At 41.3% G+C, this 23,271-nt stretch overlaps 1 protein-coding gene and 1 long non-coding RNA gene across 6 annotated transcripts in view; one reads left to right on the top strand and one right to left on the bottom strand.

Annotated features, from left to right (window-relative positions):
• The window catches only part of FRMD4A (FERM domain containing 4A), a 432,053-nt gene that overhangs the window by 8,370 nt on the left and 400,412 nt on the right, over positions 1 to 23,271 (bottom strand). For all 5 annotated transcript variants that reach the window (XM_083183113.1, XM_083183112.1, XM_083183111.1 and 2 more), the window contains exons 15-22: positions 21,821 to 21,954; positions 17,074 to 17,196; positions 11,973 to 12,201; positions 10,997 to 11,053; positions 9,571 to 9,808; positions 8,769 to 8,933; positions 6,973 to 7,832; positions 790 to 886 (exon numbers count right to left, since the gene is read on the bottom strand). In XM_083183113.1, the coding sequence (XP_083039239.1) occupies positions 790 to 886; positions 6,973 to 7,832; positions 8,769 to 8,933; positions 9,571 to 9,808; positions 10,997 to 11,053; positions 11,973 to 12,201; positions 17,074 to 17,196; positions 21,821 to 21,954 (1,903 nt within the window). The remainder of the gene's footprint in view (positions 1 to 789; positions 887 to 6,972; positions 7,833 to 8,768; positions 8,934 to 9,570; positions 9,809 to 10,996; positions 11,054 to 11,972; positions 12,202 to 17,073; positions 17,197 to 21,820; positions 21,955 to 23,271) is intronic.
• LOC146074702 (uncharacterized) lies at positions 794 to 15,812 on the top strand. Its single transcript, XR_014473451.1, has 3 exons — positions 794 to 928; positions 6,152 to 6,283; positions 15,709 to 15,812. It is a non-coding gene; the product is annotated as an uncharacterized LOC146074702 (long non-coding RNA).

The following is a 23,271-nucleotide window of genomic DNA, read 5'->3' as shown; positions in this document are numbered from 1 at the left end:
ACACTAATTAGAGAATTTGGAAATCGAGCTATTATGGAACAACTGCGTATGTGTACCATTCCCATGGGAAAATAGCAACTAAAAAGGTGTATGGATCGTAAGGAAGCTGTAGCCTGACTGTTGGTGTGTGTTTCTGGTCGGAAACCAGATGTTTTCTGAACTACTCATAATTTGCTCAGATGGCAAAGTCTCTTTGATGTTTCGAGATTTGCGCACCAGGGTACAATTGGAAAATAAATAAATAATATATATTAATTTTGAGAGAAATAACCAGTGGCACTCACGGGTTTGGTGTAAGAAAAATTCAAGTATATCCACATACTGTGCCCGATGTTTCGAGGCTTAGTGCCTCTTTTTCAGGGTGTGCGCTGATCATTATATATACACTAAACAGCAATAATATTTTATATATATATATATATATATATTTTTTTACCAAGAGAACCAGCACTCACAGGGGTTAACTAGAAAAAATACCTTGCTCAGGTGCCCTCCAAGAGGGCACCTGAATTCCTTACTACGGTACAACCATATTTGGACACACATGCAGTTTTTGTAACTAATTCTTAAAAGCACTAAATCACAGAGTATTGGCAAATTCTAAAAGTAGCTATTAAGAATCCCCCATCTACATTCCATTCATTCCACTGTCTTAGAAGCCTGTTTACACACCCAGTGATGTCATTAGCTGACAGAAAGAGCAGCATGGAATGTTCAGTCAACTTTCTGGGAATTATCCTCAGGTTACTATGACTGGAATGCTAATCTTCCAACAGCCAAAGGACTTACCCAGTCTGCCAGGTTAAAATGTGGTGGGGACTGCTGGGGGGCGTGGCTGTATGATCACTACAAGGCGTTGAACTCCTCTGACCATGTGGTAAGGTAACTGTATGACAAACCAACATAAAAAAAAGAAAATAAATCAAAGGTTAGTAAATAGTCATAACATGAAAGTGGTCTTTGTCTAGCAACAATAATTACATTCACCAGAAGTGATATTACAAGACACAATAATCAGAGCTACATTTTACATTTAACCTTGTATGGATCTGATAAGATTCTATATAAAAGCGACCTTGCAGAATAGGTATTGAATAATCACAATGATCTACCATGATTGAACACTTCATTGTATCTCAACTACAGTGAACATTCAGTAAATACATGACATTGAAATTGCATCCATTTCATTTTGTGGATTTATGGGAATATGTACTAAACCTTGTACAGTGGAGAGAGATAATCCACGGTCTGTCATTATTCAAATCCAGCCTTTAAGATGGCAGTTAGGAAAGTCGCAACCAATCAGCTCATCTCATCAAGGCTTAGTACATCCCCCACTTAGTTTTTATAGAAAATGGGGAATACTTAAATGATTATACAGTACATAGGATAATGCATTCAATATTGTGAAATACAAGGATATTAAGAATGAGAAGGACAGGAAAAAGGCACAGTACTGATCACAGGGGCTTTAGAAAACAGGTCACAGAACTCAGTTATCCCTATATTTCACATTTAGTGGGTTGCTAATAGAGTACTAGTCATGGTATAACAAAGTCAACATTTTACTAAGTATAGGTTCTTCCTGCACATTGATAAAGGAGCCATAAGGCTCGGAAACGTTGGTTTACAACCACAGTTTGGTCTCCAGTTTGTTGCGAGTGCCGCCGCCCCCCAATTACTTCTACAGTAGCAGCTGCAAAACTGCGTTTCGGAGGGCACCGAATTATTTATATGCAATGCTTCTGACCTGTTTTGCACAGTAGAAGTGCCTCCACAAATAACTCTACTAGGTTTTTGATTAATAAAATATATATTTATTTTTATGCATGATCGGAAGCTGGGCTATCAGAGACCATTAGCTGTATGAGGGAGGGGCAGGCCACATTCAGGGCTGATGCAGGGCATCTATAATGTAATGTGTGGCTGCTCGATAATGGACTATACCCCTCTATGGCCTGATTGACCTTTCCGCTAACAGTAATGATTGGCGATCCATCATGGAATCAGGAAAAAAAATAGCGCTTTTAAATCTCCGACTCGTAGATCTTGTTCATTTTTTGGGGTCAGAATTGGTGATTTGAGGATTTCCTGACACAGGCAACAACATAATGGGCATTGGTCTGATATGTACCTGATATATGGGTCCAATAATGTGAGGGTTAATGACGGTAAATTAATCAATGTCACATAAATTATCTTTGCCTGACTGTGATATGGATTAGAAACATTAAGGCCATTGTACTAAATTAACAGCTGCATCATCAATCCTGTTTTCTTAAGGAACTAGCTGTATGATGGGGGTCTACCTGTACGTTATACAGTATTTCTAGCCTAGATGCCGGCTCTTAGGGCCCTACAATTGCACCAGCCTCCCCGGCCTGCCAAGTAGTCCAATCTCTGTTAAATAATTACTCTGCCCGCAGCTAGGTGGAGAAGAGTTTCATGGCTACTACCTATATGCTTCAGTTCACCATGCACTACCTTTCATTAGCTAGAATGTTATGATTAAACTGTGTTGCTTTAACGTGGATTACTTATCCAACTCGTCCCTTCACAAAGCCTAGAAGGTACACTGAGGGGATTACTTTTATTAGATATCCCATTGTAAAATCTCAGAGGTTCTGCTCTATGCTCAGGATGATTTAAAATGTCAGTTTCTTTTTTGGGGCTGTGCACTGTGGTAATCCCAGCAAATATGATATCTATCAGGTTAATAACTAATCTGCATTTTATACTCTCGCTATTTTTTACTTATATTTTTTTATTGAAGCATAAAATAAAGAATTGTACAATGCGTGACATTGTGACAAAAGTACAATAAACTGTGCATTATTCACCAATTAGAATGTGAGATATTGAAGTATAGATTGCAGGTCAATGGTTTGAATAAAACAGAATATGTGCACTTGTTACCCACTCAAAAATAAAACTATAGGAGGGATAGGATCCAATACTCTCAATCCATACCAAAAAGTCAAGTGCAGACCATTATGAATTACCTTGCGCATTGGGAGAAATAATGTTACAATATAACTTTCCCAGACATCAAAGAATGACCTCACACATTTTTTATTTTTTAAACATGGTCTCCACCCAAATATCCTGAAAATATGAAGTTTTTCTTTTACTTGCTGAACGGAGAGCTAATAACATGTTATCAAGGGCAGTAGGAACCTTTTGAGTACTTGGGGGAAACCCCAATATGGCCCATTCCGGAAACAATGGAAAATAATGAATTAACGTACTTTCTGCATCCAGTTTAACTCGCAACCAAACAGGGAATGATACAAGTCTGTTAGTTCATTATGACATTAAGGACATTTCTCTTAAGAGGTTAATCCCATTTAAAATGGTCTACTAGGAGAAAGATAAAGTCTATGTATTATATTATAAAATAATTATTAATACATGCCAGAGGATAGGAGTTTGCAAGAGATGTTACAAAAAAAAAAAAAAAAACGCAAGAGGTACAATTTATTTTCTTAAATTAAGATTGTGCCCTACATGTCTGACATATCCTAAATTTCCTCACAGGAAGTGCATACTCTACTTCAGGTAAATGGGCACATATGGCATGTTGGCAGAAAGCTGAACTGATACAGTCTTAATACTGTAATGGTGTGTACAGAGGGTAAGATATGGCTTCCGATGTTGCCTATATCATGAACATTGGAAGCCATATCACATGCAGATCGCATGCTTTTTTGGGGCTTGCGAGCCAGATGCACGCTCCCGTGTGAGCGCAAATCGGCAGTCAAATAGAGAGGGCAGGCAAGACTATATTTGGGGCAGAGAGGGGCGTGGGGCCGCCCCATTAGCATATGGGAACACCCAGAGTTTCATAGGCATTTCCATGAGAACGCTGGGCATTCTCAGGCTGCTGAGGCCATGACGGGAGTGCAGAGGGCAATAACTGTCATCACCGGATTTAAGCTGACCACCCATTTCCTTCCCAAAGTGCACGCTTATGTAAGCAACTTGAAAGTCACATTTATATGCGTGCACCTTCCACATCTTTCCATGGTCTGCGACCATGGAAAGATGTGGGAGGTTCCCCCCTGCCCTGCGAACGGATGTTACTGTGTAACATCCATTCACAAACCGCTGCGATAGAGTCGCCCTTGCGAATGGGTGGCGCCAGCCACCCATTCGCAAGGTGGGGTTTGGTGGATTCGCAAGGCTGCAAATTCACAGCCTTGTGAATCAACCAGAATAACCCCCATAGTTTAGAAGCCAATGTTTTAGTTAGTAATCTTTGCACGCACCTGATAGGGATGCAAGTAAAGATTAGCAATCTGCAAGTTTATATGAAACCTCTTGGTTACCTGAATCAGCACATGCACCTGGTAAAAGAGAACACAGTACATTGTTTATTGTGGCTTTTTTTATACAGTTGCAACAAGTATTCACACAGATAGCACATTTTACACACAACAGATTATTTCTTTCCATGGACCATTCATCCCATGCAAAGAGAATGACGTTGGTTACCAAGGAGATATTAGTTATAACGTTTTCTGTTACGCTTCAGATTTCATTAACATTCATGTACAGCTTCTAGGCGACCTTTTGAAAGCACTAGAAAGAAAAGCACTGCAGGAGCTTCAAACTCAAAGCAATTTAATTTGCCTGTTAAATACAAAACTAAAGCAAAAATTACCAATCTATAATGCAATCAGTTTCATAGGAAACAAAATCAATAAAATCTCTTTCACCATCCTTTCCCCATACACTTCTCAATCTTAAATATTCAGTTTGGTTGCAGTCACAATTACAGTAAAAGGTCCATACACTGGCCTATTTTGACCAGCGTGTATGGACAACAAATGATGGGGAGATAAACATTTTTGCTGGGCTGAAAATCACTCAATGCAAACACACAGTGATTTTCGCCCTTCTGAGCGATTTTCCTGAAGGCGGACGACATTCCATAGCAGGACACTATGGAAAACCGTCCACCCCATCAGCGCTCATCGCCTGCTCGTACACACTGGGCGGCTTTGAGCTGAAAGCAGCTCAAAACAGTGTTGCTCTTAGCTCAAAATTGCCCAGTGTGTATGGGCCTTAACTTGGTTTGTACAACTAGTAACAAGCTCTCAATGCACTTGTTTAGGTTACAGAGTAGTCCTGTAGTAGGTAAAGGTCAGGCATGGCCAAACTATGGCTCTCCAACTACAAATCCCCAGCATGCCTTGCCACAGTTTTGCTAAAACTGTGGCAAGGCATGCTGGGATGTGTAGTTTCACCACAGCTGGAGGGCCACAGTTTGGCCATGCCTGGTATAGGTTATGAAAGGAGGAATACTATTAATGTTGTATAAACCCACAAAGTAGGATGGCTACGCAGATCTTTCAGGGTTCAAAACCCTTCTTTGGATTGGAATACTAAATATGTAGTTATATAGACTGTAAAGCCCCCATACACACTACATGATTTTTTTTAATGCTGGCAGCTAGCCTTCCATTGTATAGCCTCACCCTGGCAGCTAGCCTTCCCTTGGATAGCCTCACGCTGGAAGCTAGCCTTCCCTTGGATAGCCTCACCCTGGCAGCTAGCCTTCCCTTGTATAGCCTCACCCTGGCAGCTAGCCTTCCCTTGGATAGCCTCACCCTGGCAGCTAGCCTTCCCTTGGATAGCCTCACCCTGGCAGCTAGCCTTCCCTTGGATAGCCTCACGCTGGAAGCTAGCCTTCCCTTGGATAGCCTCACCCTGGCAGCTAGCCTTCCCTTGTATAGCCTCACCCTGGCAGCTAGCCTTCCCTTGGATAGCCTTCTCAGATAGCTAGCTTTTCCTTCTACAGCTTGACTTTATACAAATAAGTATACTTTCTCCATACTGTTTGTATGAAGCATGCATAAATTGCAATTTAAGCAGGTAAATGTTATGGAGTGGATTTATAATTACATAGTAGAAGTTTGACATTGCTATACCATACAAACTGATATTTCTAAAGACAGGCAGCATTTATGAACAAAACATTTGCAGCTACATAGGAACACTCAGTTTTAGTGACCATAATAAGATGGCTGATGGTGAGGAAGGAATATAATGCTGTTAGTCTCAAAATGGAAGTGCAATCATTTAGTTCTTAGAGGACAGAAACCCCTTTTCATCTAATTAAAGGAGAACCTTATGCTTATCATAGGACTTACACATCAGAGATGTACAACCATGGCTGACTTTTACAGCTGCCTATGTTGGTCTTGGACTCTGTATCAAATTGATGACCAGATGCAATGGTGAAAGTAACAACTATCAAGCAATAACACAAGAAAATGTAAGTCTCTGTAAAAGCAATATTGCAAAGCCGGACGTGAAATAATGAGCCAATTAATTATTTATAACCGTACATACTAAGTGGGAGAAGTGATTTTAGTAATCTATAATCAGTACTTTATATTATAAAAGATATAAAAAAAACATTTGTAGGGTTTTAAGCCAGCAAGTGGAGGACATCCTGCCTCCCTGCTATAGAATATATACAGTGCTCACAGGAATGTTCTCATGCTGACCACACTGCGAGGCACAGACCACCCACCTAGGAAAGCTGCTGGAGAGAAATCAGATTGCAGAGGAAGAAACTTTTACATTTATTCAAAATAATAATAGGTTGTGTATAACAGGGAATATGCCTGTAAACAGTAATTGATAATTGCCTGAATGTAATTGTGCCTAGAGCTCTACAGAATGGTTTTACAGAACACACAATAATATAACGAAGTCTGCAAATAATTATGCTATGTTCTGAGTATTGCGTAAAAAACTGCAAATCACACAAAACAATCTTATTAACAAATCACATCACAAAAGCCATTTGATGCTTGTTGCATGTATTGAAAATGAATTGGCTTGTGATGCATGGAGTCTTGCACACTCATTCTAATCAGAAAACCATTATTAAAAAAGATACTCAAGATAATCAATGGCCATTTGTCATGAAGGATATGTGAGTGAAACAAGTCTTACCTGTTGTTGCTTTACACATTGGAGGCATTCTTGTTACCCTGCTGTGTGCCACGAAGGTGCTTTGAGATGTACTATACTGAGATCCACTATCGGAGGAGTTGGAACTGGTATGTGAAAGTCTGTTGTGCTCCTTATGGGTTGAGCTTGACCTATGGAACCACTGCCGTAGCTCATCAGATACCACAGTCCTGCCTGAGCCCTTATCATGGCCTTCTCTGCCAAGTGACGGAGTCCTTACAATCTGAGAGCGAGAGGGGGTGAGCCTCACAGAGTCTACAGTATCATCCCCATGCCAGTTCTCTTTATACATCCCTCCTGCAGTGTAGGAGCTTGACGTTTTGAATTGTGCTTTGACACTGTAGTGCCCCTCTTGGTCGTTTTCTAGACTCCTTACAACAACAGGCGTTGAGCTTCCTTCAATGTACAAAGGATACTCTTTGATCCTGTACTGTGACGATGGCTGGCTCTGGCTATGCAGGTAAACCCCATGGTGTCCGGTTCCATTCCTGGCAGCCAGATTGGGCATGCTCCCTGAATTGGAGGACACAAGGTTTCCATTAGACTTGTGTCTGTGGCGCTGACGCTCCCTGGCTTTGGAGGGAGAGTCCTCAGCAAGAGTTGAGTAGTTTGCATTCATCTGGGCTGGGTAATAGTGCTCAGAGCTGGAATGGCTAGTACAAGAGGAGCAGTCATCCATAGGATCAGAACCATTACTGCTACGAGTCCTAGGTGTATAGAAATCAGGACTCCCCGTGTCATTCTCTGAGCCCAAAAGTTTTCCTTGTGACTCCAAGCTGGAGCTGCGGTGCCTAAAGTGCTGTGCTAAGCTGTGCAGCCTTGTAGGGCTTATGTCCACTGATCTGTAAATTAGTAATAAAACAGTCATTGAGATCACCACAAACAGCCAAGCAGTTTACATAAAATAAACATACACTAAATGCCACATCGGAAATCCAGCACAGCTTTTCCCAGGTTATTGAATACAGAATGGACCCAGCATGTCACCATCTGTGGCAAAACACATCCCTTGAGCCTTGCATTATACAGGTGGAAGGATAGAAAAACACTATAAGTAAATTTATTTGCTGGCAACTTGTTCGTATGGCAGAATTTCTATGACACCTGCTGCACTTTACAGCATTGGAATCTCACTCATAAGTGTTCAATACATCAAAGGGTAGCAAGCACTTCTGAGTGAAAGGTGTGCAAATCATGCTGGGTAAATGGAGGGAATCAGGCTGCCGTTGCCGGTGTTTACATGCCGCAGCAATGACAATTTGCCTCCTACGTTGGTATAAGAATTTCCCCCTATGTGGTCAGAGTATTCCTTAATGCAATATGGACAGTATAAAGCCATATAATGAAATACTTTTGTAATGAAGTCTTACAGATGATTTATTATGAAAGGCTTGCTAAACACCCTTGTAAATGGAATTCAGATGGATATATAATGTACCACTTTGTTAGACATGTCAGTCAAAAAAATCAAACTAGAATTGTCTGGATTGGTTCAGGCAATATAAATAGATGCCTGGTTATGTGGCCAGGAAAACCCATGTGATCTACATATAGGGTAGACAAGCTCCTGAATTATTATTAATGCATAAATGGTCTACTAGAACATAAGACAGTACACCTAAAATTGAAAAATAAAACCCACCAAAATAACCTAAAAAAGGCTTTTTTTAAATATATGGACTTTATACTGTACTTTTAAAAATGTATTAATGCTGGATTAATTAGCATTATTAAGTGTACAATTCTCCAAAAACTAGTACTAGAATAAAACCTTTTACCTGGTTGAATGGACATAATGTGGGCTTCGTATCCGTAGGTCCGGTGTGGATGGCATGCTGGACTGCGAGTTCCAGTGAGGCAGATTCCGGATGGGACTGTTCTGCAGAGAGTTACTCCCACCTGCTTCTGAACAGCTGCCTGTGCTGGGAAATCTTTTGTGGTTACTGAAAAGAAAATATCAATTACTTAAGGAGTCATTTTAAATGGTATTATAAATATTCCCTAGAAAGACAGCAGGGATGAAAGCTACATTAAAATTATGCTCTCTCATTTACAACTTAAGAAGAAACATTAAATAGTGCACACATAGGCGCAGCGAACAGTTGCCAAGCAGTGTTAATTTTGGCAAGGATTTTCAATTAAATTTTATTTCTATTTTCGTTACCTTTTAGTCACAGAAAAACCTTTGTCGGCAAATCGTTTTAGTCTAAATTTTCATTGATGAAATTAACACAGTTGCCAAGGGTTTACTTTACTTCAATCTGAATCAGCAAGCAAATGGAAGATGGGCAGGAGGACAGAAATGGGGTTTTATGGACAGCATAAGTATTAAAGAACCTCCTTCAGTCCTTGGACGTAATGGGCTGCAATGTTAGCCAAAGAGTACTGCAGACATAATAAATTGTTTATTACTCACTATAAATGTGACAAAAACACAGATATTATAAAGGAATAAAATCGACAAAACAGAGCCATATTGTCTATCAAATGACATCTATGTGGTTATGATATAGATACAATGCAAATAATGGGTTAGGGTATAGTACTCGCACTGCCTTGTAGCAAGGGACTAGCAATTACCTGGAATGACTGTGAGATGACCTTTTCTTCACTTTCTCATATGGTTCGTCTAAGGAAGATTCACTCCACATTTTGGGTTTTATGGGGGATTTGTCATAATCATTTCTCTGGTAGTGTAACTGTCTCAGTCCATCCAGTGACTGTGGAGGGTGGGGTCTGGCATGGGAGGGAGGTCTTGGTGGGAGGCCTTTATGAGGGGACTGCATAGGAGACATGATGCTGGAAACCTGAGAATCCTCTGCAGAAGAAAAAAAAAAAAACAACATTTAAAATAGTTGAAGGCTTTTGCTCTCCTTTTACTTATTGATAAAAATGATAAACATCTCCCAGCGCCAGCTCAGGCCCCGCCTCCGGTGACGTAACTCACCCGGCATTATGCCAGGTCCAGAAGCCGATCTAAAAGGGTCGCAAGCTGGGTCGCACCCAGTTTTCAATTCCTCTATATGTTAAAATATAAATAAATCATAAAAAAAAAATGTGAAGAAAAATAAAATATAAAAATAAAAAAGTTGTCGGTATATAAAATTAAAAAAGGACAAAAACGATGTTCCCAGACACTTCAGATAAGTGTTGGAGGGGTTGAACAGCGAAGGGTACATTATACACATTTGGTGGTCCTGCCTGAAAATTACCGACACTTGGAGAGAAGTTATCACCCTACTCTCGAACCTATTTGATATTACTATACCCAATGATCCCAGATATTTCCTGCTTCCCTTACCTCTCCCCATCAAAATAAACTTCTCCGTCACCTAGCATCAGCTGTGACATGCCAAATCGCTATTGACTGGAAAAAGCCCTCCCTAGCCCCCATGCAAGCGATTATATCCCGGAATTAGTAGGTTTATAAAATGGAGTAGTTTAATAAAACTTAATAAAACTTGGTCCCCTTGATTGACCTCTCAAAATTCTCCCCCTCCTCTTAGTTTTTGAAACACCAATAACCTTGACATATTTCCTCCCCTACCTTTTTTTTATTTTATTTTATATGTTGACTTGGTTAATCCTTTTTCTTCCTTCTTTTTCACCCACTTTCTCTTGTCCGCCTATTTTCTCACTACTTCATCTATTTCTCTGTTACTCCCTCTCTGTTTTTCTTACTACCTCACAGGCCTGCTCTACGGGCGGTCTGCCACGCCGCCATCCCGAGGTTCTCTTTCCTTCTCTCTCTCTCATTTAAAATTTGTAATCACTTTATTGTAAGCTAACTTATTGCTGATTTATAGCTGTACTAGTCATTGTATTTTGCTATACTTGTACTTTTAGGTGATTCATTTAATAAAATAAAACATATCTATACTGAAAAGGACCATAACACAGAGCTTTGCCTGAATGGCATGTTATTACAATAAAACAGTTATTGTACGTCATAGAAATACAACTTTAAGTACAATTGCTGAAATTCTTTTCATTGATCAATACACACCATCTTCAAGAACAAGTGCGTCGGATAGCGAGCTGTCTTCACTGCCGAGGTTTGCTTCTGGAAAGGAAAACAAAAAAGATACACTGCAATAAGGTTGTGTACAAATCTTTTATTGGGGGTTTTGCTTTGTAAACATATATAGCAAAGAGAGGCAAAGTTTACTGGTTCATACAGTGCATACTCTACCTTGCACTGGACCAAACACACACACACACACACACACACACACACACACACACACACACACACACACACACACAGGCTGGTAGAATAACACATCTGTAACCCACAGAACATATATTGGACATCATTCTTCTATTTATCTGAAACACTGTGCCTGTGCATGGCAGCCATAGCGAGCCATGTGAGGGGGCACAGTATACTAAAACCGTGTCCATGTCAATTTTCGTTGACATAGACACACAAATAAACTCTCTAGAACACCCCCATGTTGATCTTTTTCCATGTCAACCTTTTTCATGTGCCGACCTACTGCCTGTCAACCGCTAGCGGTCGAGCTATTATCTGTCACCCTGCTGATAAGACACCCTGCTGTCTTTACTAGAGTTCTTGTCGTGTTTTGGTTCTAAAAATGCATTGTTTTATATTATTTATATAATAATCTCGTACAAGCGCAATGGGGAAACACCAGCAAAAATGATTAAGTAATTGCATCTAAAACAATTTTGACATTTAATTTTCAAATGCAATTAAAAAATAAAAACAGTTGATATCAGGCTTATGCCTTCATGTTAAGCAAACTGTATAAACTTTCACACAATACAAAAAAAACTCTTTGCAATAGTTAATGGGGCACATTTTCAACTATATAGCTGTCTGATAATAAGTAGCTGGTTCACTGCCTTCTGTGCAGATATGGGAATAGAGAAGCCTGATGTAGGAGTGAAATGCCTCAGATTTAAAAGTGCTTAGGGCGCATACCCCAGACAAATATACTAAAACACCAGACACTCACCATCTATGATTAAGGATGCTCGCTGTGTGGGCTTTTTGCCAGACTTAATGCGATAGTCATTAATAGAGTTTTCAATCTCCTGTAGTTTCCTCAGTGCGTTGAGATAGGAGGTCTTTCTCTGCTTTTTCAGCTTTTTGCTTACGTGTGGGTCACTAGCCAATCGACGAGCGGCCTCTGTAATCTGGGACTGAATCGCAAACTCTCTCTCCAGACGTTCCAGCTCCACTTCCTGCAATATTATTGCAAACATCACTATATACATCAATGCAGGACAGGAGAGAACTAGTAGACTCAGTTCAAGTTAAAAACAATGCAAGTACATACAAGTCAGAGTTTAATATAAAAAATAAAAGACATGGTTTTCGGGGGGTGGGTGGTGAGGGTTTCTAATATTATTTGAAATGCAAACTGGTTTGGAAATAACTGAAAGCACTAATAATAAGCCTTTCTTGCTGTTATAAGCTTATTTAGTGAAAGTACCACCCTGTAACTGAACTATTCGTAGGCAGCTAAGGGAATCATGCTTCAATCCAAATAATGTGTAACCACAACTCTCACATGAGTCACCCATGGTTTCCTTCATCTCCTTAAATAAAAGAAGGATAAAAGCTTTCCTAATTTCAGGTTATATTCAGTCACATCACAGAGTGCTGAACACACATCTATCCAAATCACCTTGAACTTTTCAAATTAACCCCTGGGCCCCCATACTAACTCATTGTATTCTGGGAGCACAGTAAAATAAAGATATATTTTGCATGGCCCTTTTGGGAAAAAAATAGGCAATGCTTAACTTATTATTATACTCATTATATTTCCATGCAATTATGTACACATGTATTTTGTGAAATAACATGCCTTTAGAGAAAGCCCCATAAAAAGGCATCACCTAGGTCCAAGGAGTCCAAAATGAACTTTCTATATGCAAGAGCACGCTCTCTAATGTCCTGACTGGGATCACTGCAATGGCTAGAGACACAAAGCAGTATGCCAACTGCAGCACAGGATGAGGAGGTGACAACTGCACAGCACAAAGACCTCTACTACATCATGGATCCAGGACGGTGGGAAACAGGTTAAGGAGGATTTTTTTTATAGAAGCATAATAAGAAGCAAATAAGCCATCCACAAACTTACAGATCAGCATTTCTACACAGAATGAATTACATGGATACAATCTATATTAAAGAAATGCAAGTAAATACATGCCTTTATTTACATTAGAGGTTATGCTTAGAGCAGCGCAGTGAGACTTTAAGTACCACCAGCAAACACGCACAGTCATACCTTTCACTTACAGACTAGCAATGAAACAGCTTCTGTACATGAAATGCAACTTCTCCCGAACATACCATAGAAAGTGACAGAAAACCAGTCTTGTTTCCATTCATACAATCAGCAATAAAAAGGGGTTGTGCGCCCTGTCTAGCATCCTACAATAGGCATTACGCATACAGTTGGTCTACTGTATGTCACCAGCACAGGACGTGACATTTCCTTATAGCAATATTCCTGCTGTGTTGCCACAATGTGTATGGAAATGTATCTGCATGCATACATTAAGTAGCTTGGCTTTTAAACTAAATTTACATTGTTCAACATACTTAAGTATTAACAACACATTGGTATTTTAATAGATATGTAGGGTTTAGAAATCCCCTATCTTTGTAGCCAAAAGGTGTAAAGATCCTGGGAACATTGGTTAAGTTTGGTTGTATCAGCAGGTTTCAAGCCTAGAAGACATGACTGAACCTGATTAATTGGTATTAGACTCAGGAACCTAAACAATGGTAGAGATGTCTGGAGGCTCTTAAGTCACCCCAGACAATGGGCTCTTGGCAAATTCCTGTCCTGAAAGCTATTTAAGCTGTTTTTACAGCTGAGGTTCAGTGCTTTGACCCAAAGAATGGTCGGAGAAGTAGAGAACAATCTTAATCTATGACACACAAGCATGAAACTAAATCACCAGATGAGTAAACTCTGGGGAAAAACATTACAATGCTCTTACTCAAACATACTGTATTATGCCTGTTACAGCTTTGATTTCCTTGTGTAAGATTGCGTAAATTCTTTTGTTCTGAATCAGAGGCTGTTATTGATCCAGAATGGCTACTCAATGATTCAGCTACCAGAACACAAGGACTAGCACCTGTATCTGACCTAGTGGGTGGTACAAGCTTTATTACTAGACATAGTGGTTTTCTTTAGGAAGGTTTTCTTTATATGATGTTCTGTATAAGTTATATTATAGATTTTTTTGTGAGGGTATTAGATTTATCAAGCCTTGGAAAGATTGGCAATTGGCTATAGGCAACTTCTCCACTTGTGCACATCTTCAATCAGCATTTATCAAGCTGTTATGGGCAACTTCACCCCTTTTTAGACACTTAGTCCATGTCTTTGTTGATGAAAGACAGGGGGTTACTCAGACCTGATCGTACAGCTGCAAATTCACAGGCCACACATGAAAGGCCATTCTTCAATTATAGCCAGCGTATGTTTTTTTTAATTGCTGGCCATCTGAAAGACAGGAAGCCGGCATTGTGGGTGCCACCTGCCCATTTACTAAGAGCAAAATATACCCGCCGCACTGTGAATGGATGTCTAGTGCTCACAAATCTAAGTCAGTCTCTTCTGACTTACACTTGTGGCGTCCTGCTCCGATAACCGGCCAAGCAGCTGACGTCCTGTGATGTCAGCCCCCTATCTTTGCATTGTGATGCCCAGCGTTTTCCTGGGCGCACCCAGCGTTTCGATGGGTACACCCAGGAAATGTCTCCTTCATGCCTTCCCCCTGTGCAAGCGCCACAGAGACTATGCAAGTCTCCGAAGGCACCCGTGCAAGATCCCTGCACATGTGCATAAGCGAACATGCGCAGAGCTTCAACATCGGTCCCCTGTGCGAATATCAGACTAGAACCTTGTTGCGCATGGAGGATAGATGTATGTTTACACTTCTCTTACTGCACTTAAATCAGAATCACTTTATTGGCCATGTACAGTATACTATCGTATACTAGAATTTTTTTGTGGATACAGTGCAGCTTTAAGCATGGTACAAGAGGGATAACAGGACATACATACTTTGCATCAGTTGCGCATACAATTGACAATTCACATGTTATGATTTGCAAGGTTAGACAGAGCAGTTAGGTGTTTAGATTAGCAGTATCTTAAAGTACATTGTTCAATAGCTATCGGGAAGAAGCTAATACCAGGGATTAAGGGAACATAAGTGACACTTCTTGGACTTCCTCTCTGATCAAAAAGATCCCATGGGGAGAGTCCAAGGGACAAGTGTGAATGGCATGATGGCGTGATTTGCATCACCATGCAATTTCCGCAAGCCACATCATGGCCCCATCCGGCCCACTTAACAAGAAAAAGAAGGGAATATGGGTGGATGGCTTATATACCACCAGTACTCTATAAAGGTTGCGGCAAGTATAGAGTATAGGGTATAGTTAATAAATATGCCCGTACTGTTGTTAGACTACTTTATACTTCCCTTCAACCCCCTCCCCTTGCCATTTCTCTAGTAACAAGCATCAGATGTAAGCATGTCTTATGATTTGTAGGAAGCACTCAACCAATTTTTGTATTGAACACTAGAGAAACTAATGTGTATTTTATATGGTCACTTAGTAGTAGTGGGATTCATTGGGGAGTGGCCATGAGGAGCTGTATATCTTTATACCTCACCTACAGCTTCACGCATTATTTTTTTTCTTTTTAGGGATCAAACAGACTGTCACTGCAAACAATCTGCCCCAGGCAGCACAGCAGGTGCTGATTGCAGAGAGCTTTGTGAGTCTTCTCCCTGGCATGCAAACACTGTAGGACACAGGTAACTCTAGACCTTAAGAGCAGGGTTTGTAAATATGAAGCCTGTGCAGTTCATGTAATAAAGTTTAAAGGGTAAACTTACTAGGCAGTACCTCTTAACAGGGCCGGATTTCTCACTAGGCCCTCGAAGTGTGCCAGCCCAGCCACCTTCCTTACCTGTTGCCCTAGCTGATCTTAATACCTGCCGTAAGGGTTAGTAAGGACTAAAGTATCCAGCTTTCTAGAGGAAAAACATCACATAGCGGAAAATCAACCCTTACAGCAGGCATTAAGATCTATATTAAATAGATATTGCACTTGTCGTTTATATAAAATAAATAATCTTTATTTTCATGATTAATTCAGCTTTTCAGAATAGATTTTCCATATGTGAGTAATGTGGACCTTACTAGCATACCTATGTTTCATAATTTGTCCTTTGTATCTTTATCTTTATTTTTGGTTATAATTTAAATGATTGGACGCTAGCTGGGTTCTAGCTGGCGCGGTGTGTCTAAGGGGTGGCCAAACATGTTATGCCTAGGGGCAGCCTGACCCCTAAATTCACCCCTGCCTTTAAAGGCCCATACACACTGGCCGATTGTGACCCGAATGCAGCTCAGTTTTGTCGTTCGAGCTGCTTTCAGCTCAAATGCCCCCCCCCCCAGTGTGTATGACTGTAGCCGCATATCTGCTGGTATGAGCGATGGTATTTAAAAGGAAAAAATAAATAAAAAATAATTGCTCAGTGTGTACTGATTTTCAGCCCAGCGATTTCGCCCAGGGTGTGGACCTTCAGTAGTATTGCCATTTTACATTGCTTGCTTAAACATGCAAAGTGGTGGCTTACTTAAGAAAGTTAGCCCTAGCGACAAGGCATGCACACACCATAATAAGACAGTGGCCTGTACAAGCCCAAATATGTGTGGGGGGGGAAATAAAAATGAAATGGTAATAAAAGCCCAGGAGACCAAATCTCTCCCACACATCGCATCAATGCTCCAAATTGTATTACAGTCAAATAGCTGTATTCCAATGCCTTGCTCTGGATGTGAACAATACCCTTCAGGTCACAGTACTATGCACTTCCTCCCTGCTCTCCCATTCACGGCTTTCATGCCGAATTTCAAGCAGCTGCATCAGCATATTTCTATCACACTTCATGGGAGAGGGGTTACGCCCATGGCTATGCAAGTAGATGTATTAGGCCCAGAGGACATTTGTATTCTGTAATGACATTTGTGTAGTTGTTGCCATGTTCCACTCATTTTCTCACCTCTCCTTTTACATGCAGTTTCTGTTCATCCAGTTTATATGCTGTTCCGATCCGCCGTCGAACAGTAGGCGGCTCCTCTCCCGGATCTAATGGATATTCTCTTGGCAGTTTGCCTGTAAGTTCCTGCAAACAAAATAATAAACATTTAATACAATCTCATACTATGCTAACAGATGGTAGTTTAAGGTCATAGAGAATGCCAAATGACCTGGATCAACTTTGTTATAATATGGATTACACAACGGATAGAAAAAACAAACTAAGGAGGTTATTTTGGTTCACTCCTTCTGACAAATTCCTTCTTAGATGGACAAAACCATGTGCACTGCAGGGGGGCAGATGTAACATGTGCAGAGATAATTCGATTTGGGTTAGTTATTTTGTTTCTGTGAAGGGTAAATACTGGCTGCTTTATTTTTACACTGCAATATAGATCTCACTTTGAAGTAAAACCCGACCCAAATCTAACTCTCTCTGCACGAGTAACATCTGCCCCACCTGCAGTGCACATGGTTTTGTCCATCTAAGAAGGAATTTGTCAGAAGGAGTGAATTAGAATAACCCCCTAAGACTCATGCATTCCATTATTCAAATAAAAAATAGTGTCAACAGTTACCTTCTTGATCAGTCATATGTTCCATGGGGTTGGGATCATTTGGTCTATTGCATTATGGTCGAAAGTCATTAGGTCGAATCCATTAGGTCGACATGCTAAAAGGTCGACATGATTCTAGGTCGACATGATTCTAGGTCGAAAGGTCATTAGTTCGACAGGTCATTAGTTCGACAAGGTCATTAGTTCGACATTGTCTATGTCGACATTCACAAGGTCGACATGGGGTTTTTCACTGTTTTTTTACCTGAATGTCAACACAGTCGACATGGACACAGTTTAAAGTGCACTGCATCCCCTCGCATCGCTCGCTATGCGTCGGGCACGGTGCCTCGCTACGCTCGGCACACTATTTTATTCTCCCACCACGCCCTAGTGGATGGTAGGGCATGAAATACCGCCTGTCGGCACATGTTGGCTCAAAAAACAGTGAAAAACTCCATGTCGACCTTGTGAATGTCGACATAGACAATGTCGAACTAATGACCTTGTCGAACTAATGACCTGTCGAACTAATGACCTTTCGAACTAGAATCATGTCGACCTTTTCCCATGTCGACCTAGAGTCATGTCGACCTTTTAGCATGTCGACCTAATGGATTCGACCTAATGACTGTCGACCATAATGCAGTAGACCAAATGACCGCATCCCGTTCCATGTATGAGACACTCAAAAACTGACAAGCAAAGAGGGGCGTCCGAGGACTTTAAGATTAAAATCATTTATCTTGTTTAGATTAAAATCAATTAATATTTGCACTATCTTTTTAATAAACTGAATTAACTTGAGTAACATATATTGCTTTTGTTCCAGCTACGCATGGTTTAACCCCTATTGTGATCACAAGCAACCTTACATATTTTCTTTAATTAATGGCTTTTTCCCAGACGCTGTGAATTTACATATTGTTATATGTTCCATGTATACCTCTATAGCAGGGGTGTCAAACTCAAATTCATCGGGGGCCGCATCAGCAGTTTGGTCACCCTTAAAGGGCCGGTTGTATCTGTAGGACTATGTGTCCACTCTTTATTATCATAAATTATTGTCACTGCATTCAATTATTACTGTTTTTTTGTAATAATGTAAGTAATAACTAGCAGGGAGATTGGCTGGGGGCCTGGGACAGGGCACAGTGACGTGAAGTCAGATCGCCCAGCAGGTGACCTGGGCCTCTGGGTTCGCAGGACTCTCGCTAGAGTTCTGGACCGGTGGTGACAGTGGGACAGATAATGATAATGACCCTGGACACAGGCAGCCGCACTGCAGATTTGTGGGCTCAGGCTGCGGCTGTGTGCTGCTGGCCTGGCTCTCTGCCTGCCCGGCCACGGACTCTGGACTGGACAGACTGGTCTGGACAACAAGAGACAACACAACTGTGCCCACCCCACTGCCGAACTTACAGTAAATGTACTGAACCAACTGATGCCACTGCTGCGCAGAGCGCCACCACAGGCAGCTCACTGCCGGGCCGGCGTCCAAGTCCGACAGGCAGCCGCAGCAGCATGCACGTCACAGTGTCACTTGCACTGATGTCAGGCGGCCGTGTGTCACACATGGCAGTGCCGTAGCCGCTGCCCGCAGGAGGAGCCAGGGAGGAGTCGGGCACGTCACACAGTGACACTAACAAGTCTGTTTCCACTGTCCTGCCTCTCTCCTCCTCCCAGCGAGCGCCGCAGCAGAGTGACTGTGTCACCTGGCTTCCTCACGTCTCTCAGTCTCGAGTCGTCATGTGAGTGTCACTGAATGTGATGTGACACTCACATTGTGATGGCTTCCCGCAGTAATGTAATCGGCGCCAGGCGGGGGTGGGTGGCGGCGGCTGCGCGGGCCACATGACGAGGTCTGGCGGGCCGGATTTGGCCCGCAGGCCTTGTGTTTAACACCCGTGCTCTATAGTGTCAGGCTTCTATGCAAATGCATGACACATAACTCACACAAGTGGAGCCTGATTTAGAGGTGGACACATTTAATATAATCAAGCTCAAACACCCTATGTTTTATATCTGCTTATATGTCCAAGATACACTACACATAGGTCCTGAAGGTTACAGCCAGTGGACACAGACTGGAAGTGCATGAAGATCAATGAAATTATGGTAGGTGTTCTTGGGCAGTGACTGGGCCACGATTTTTATCTGCGGACGTGTTAGTGAGTGGACTAGAAGATGCAGATCCACTACCACCACTTGTCATGTATAGCTGACATTGTGGGCAACCGTGGGGTATCTCTAATGTCTGATGGGATGGCCAATGTCTGATAGATGGTGCAACTGCTTGTGCACTGCAGCAGATTATAGCGAGCTGTAGCATTAGCATAAATTCACAGAAGCACCTACCCCTGAGCCAGGCTCTTATTCAGAAAGTAAAGGGTACTGGAGTTGGAAACCAGCTGCCATATTTCTGCCATTCCCTCTATGTGATACATATGTGATCATCAACATGATAAGGTCACTCAAGGGACATACACATGTGGCGATAATAGCCAAGCAATCTGTCTAGATCGCTTACAAATTAAGCATGGGTCGCTCTAAGTGTATACCCCATAGCGATGCGCGTTGCCATCGCCAGATATTAAGCACATGCAATCAAGATCACCTGCATGTGCATATTAAACACTGGGCTAGTACAGATCACACATACACCCATCACTAGGTGTGCTCAAGGGCGATATAGCCAGCGATGTGTGCTGAGCACAAGTCACCTTCTGTGTGCGGGACTCTAGTCTTCTGTTTGTAGCCAGCCAAGTTCTTTACACACATGGACAGATAAGACCTATACACAATAATATAAATGACATGTTCTCTCTCCAATGTAACTCTGAAACCCGCTTTCCAAGTATCAGTATGTTGTGCCATTTTTCAGAGCAGAATTAATTGGTTACAATATTTGTGCAGGTAATACAATTCATTTCCTCAAGGTTTTGTTATTCATCAGTTGCCTATGCTTTGCTTTCCTCCCACACTTAGGTCTTGCTACAAAAGTAAGCTCATAGGAAATGAGTGTGATTGCTGATATATTAGCAAGGAAAGGCTGGTTGAGAGCAAGTTTTGCACACAAAGTAATTAGGTGTGAGACTCACCAGCTCTCCCCATATCTGAGGCCTTTTTCAGGTCAGCACCACTCTTAATAGCACTGCACACTCACACAATCTAGTCCCATGGCAATCAGCTGTATTTTTCCAATCATTGTTACAGGAAGCAAGCTAAAAGCTCCTCTAATACACCTTGCGCCAGTGATCTTATGTGAGGAAATGAGGAGGTTGTAGGCAGTTAAAGTCACACAAACTGTATAATGGAGGAGGGGCACCCAACCCTAATATTTATAGATACTAAAATAAATTGCATTCCTAAAGTGGTTTTTAGAATAGCAAAACCCTTATGGGGCCATACACATATAGCGAGTGTGCTGAGCGATCTGAGCAATGCTAGATCGCTCCGCTCACAGCGCTTCCCAGCTTACACACACACACACACCGTAATGTGTAGTGCTGTGCGAGCTGTCACCGCCAGTGTTATCATTCTACCGGCGATAGCGCTGCGTGGGGCCTCGCACAGCTATCGCTATGGCCCCTATACAAACAGCAATGAAGGATAATTTTCTAAGCAATCTAGTCAGATCACTTAGAAAATGGCTAACAATCGCTATGTGTGTAGGCCCCATTAGTTTACAGTTAAGGTGTCCATACACTAGTAAGATTTATCTTCAGATCTGCCTGGTTGGAACAAAAACATGGTTATGGATGAGTAACAGTTTGTCAGTTTTCCAGCATTTCCAAGCAAATGGTCAACTGTCATTTGCTCTCATCCATAACCATGTTTTTGTTCCAACCAGCCAGATCTGAAGATAAAACTGCTTGTGTATGGCCAGCTTTAGATTGATAGAATCACACCCTGAAATTGCGGATAGGTATTTGATTTTGCTACAGTCATTATCTGTTTAGGTAAAACCATCACAAAAGATCATTATGCTCGAACAAGGAACAACATTCTACAATTAACCCAATATGTGCATAATACAGGATAACAAACAAGATCTGGCCACTGTCTGAATGTTCCCGTCTTGTGCATACATTCCTGCACTACCCATGACACACACACATACACACAAAGGAGGTGATGCCTGCTCTTTACCGCTTCACGTAGACAAAGTTTCTTTAGCTCTTCCAGCCGCTGGCGTAGTGTCTCCTCCAGGGCTTCCTGCCTGGATTTCAGTGCTGCCAGCATGTCTTTCTTGGCAGACTGTGAGCTGTCGGACTCCTGGGAACCTGTCAACAAAACAAATGATTTCACTGTAACCAGCTGACAACAGGCTATACATCTGGAGCATTCATTGTGAGACCTACAGTTCCCCATGTGTGAGCAACAGGGGACACGGCGTAGCCGACAGGATTCTCCTTGCATGATCATTTGCTTGCTTCAGTTTTGAATAACAGTGAACATCTGGCTATCAATCTATGGCATGTTCAACACTGCTCCTTTATTAATGAAGACTTGCTAATACACTTAAGACAACTAGTAATACCCTGCCACTCAATCTTCAAATTATAATGTTTTAGTTAGAAGACTGAGCATTAAATAGCAGTCATGGTTTATAAAGTGCAAACTACCCACTTGAATGGGTATATACACACACACACACACACACATATACACACACACATATACACATACACACACACACACACGCTATATCATACTGTAATATTGTTGGATTTACAGTTAAAACATTATAACATAGAAATGCGACTGGAACATTACAGATAATGCCAGGTGTACACCCAGATGCCTGCACTTACTTGTTCAGAAATATGGATTTTAAGGCCTTCAGAGTAACCACAAAGCATGTTAGAATTATGAAAATTTGTGAATTTTTGCCCTTTGAAACAATGTAGGGAAAAGGTACTTCTGCATACCTCATATTAACTGCAAGGAAGTCACGTTGCAACATGTAAGAGCCACAAGCAATAGGATCAGCCTGTTCACTTTCTCTCCACCTGCCCTCACTTGCCTTGCTGCAATTAGTAACACTGGTACCACTTCTGGTTCTAATCAGGGAATCTTTTTGCTAAACAATTATAGCAATCTGTATTCGGTGTGCAGCTCAGAGAAAAAAATATTTCCTTACCACAACTTTTTTGCTTATGGAAGGAAAACTGAAAAAAAAAAAATCTCTACCCAAATATAACTTAATTCCAAAAATATTAGGATAGTCAGTAGCACCACATAACAGTTACAGACAAGATAAGTACAATATGATACAGTGTGATACATGCCCTTGGTATTGAGGAATGTGAACTTACTTTGTACCATATACAGCTGGTAACCTCAAAAAGTTATACATTTCTAGAAAAGGACAGATATTACGATATATAAAGTTTAGAGCAAAAATAAAAATAACAGCAAGTTCCCACTGGTCTGTAACCTTCTAGATCAACTGGTCTTCTGCCAAGTTCTCCAGACATCTGCTAAATCCACACCATCCTATCATCACTGGCAGATACACAAGTGCCACAACTGAAACCAGTGCCAGAATGAGCTATTTATTCATTAGTACTCTGTCACCAGTTGAGGTTTGGACAAAT

This window comes from Crinia signifera, chromosome 4 (assembly GCF_055691185.1).
Source record: "Crinia signifera chromosome 4, ASM5569118v1, whole genome shotgun sequence".
NCBI classification, from domain to species: domain Eukaryota; kingdom Metazoa; phylum Chordata; class Amphibia; order Anura; family Myobatrachidae; genus Crinia; species Crinia signifera.
The sequence above is the reverse complement of the archived record's forward strand: the minus strand, read 5'-3'. Positions and strand labels throughout refer to the sequence as shown.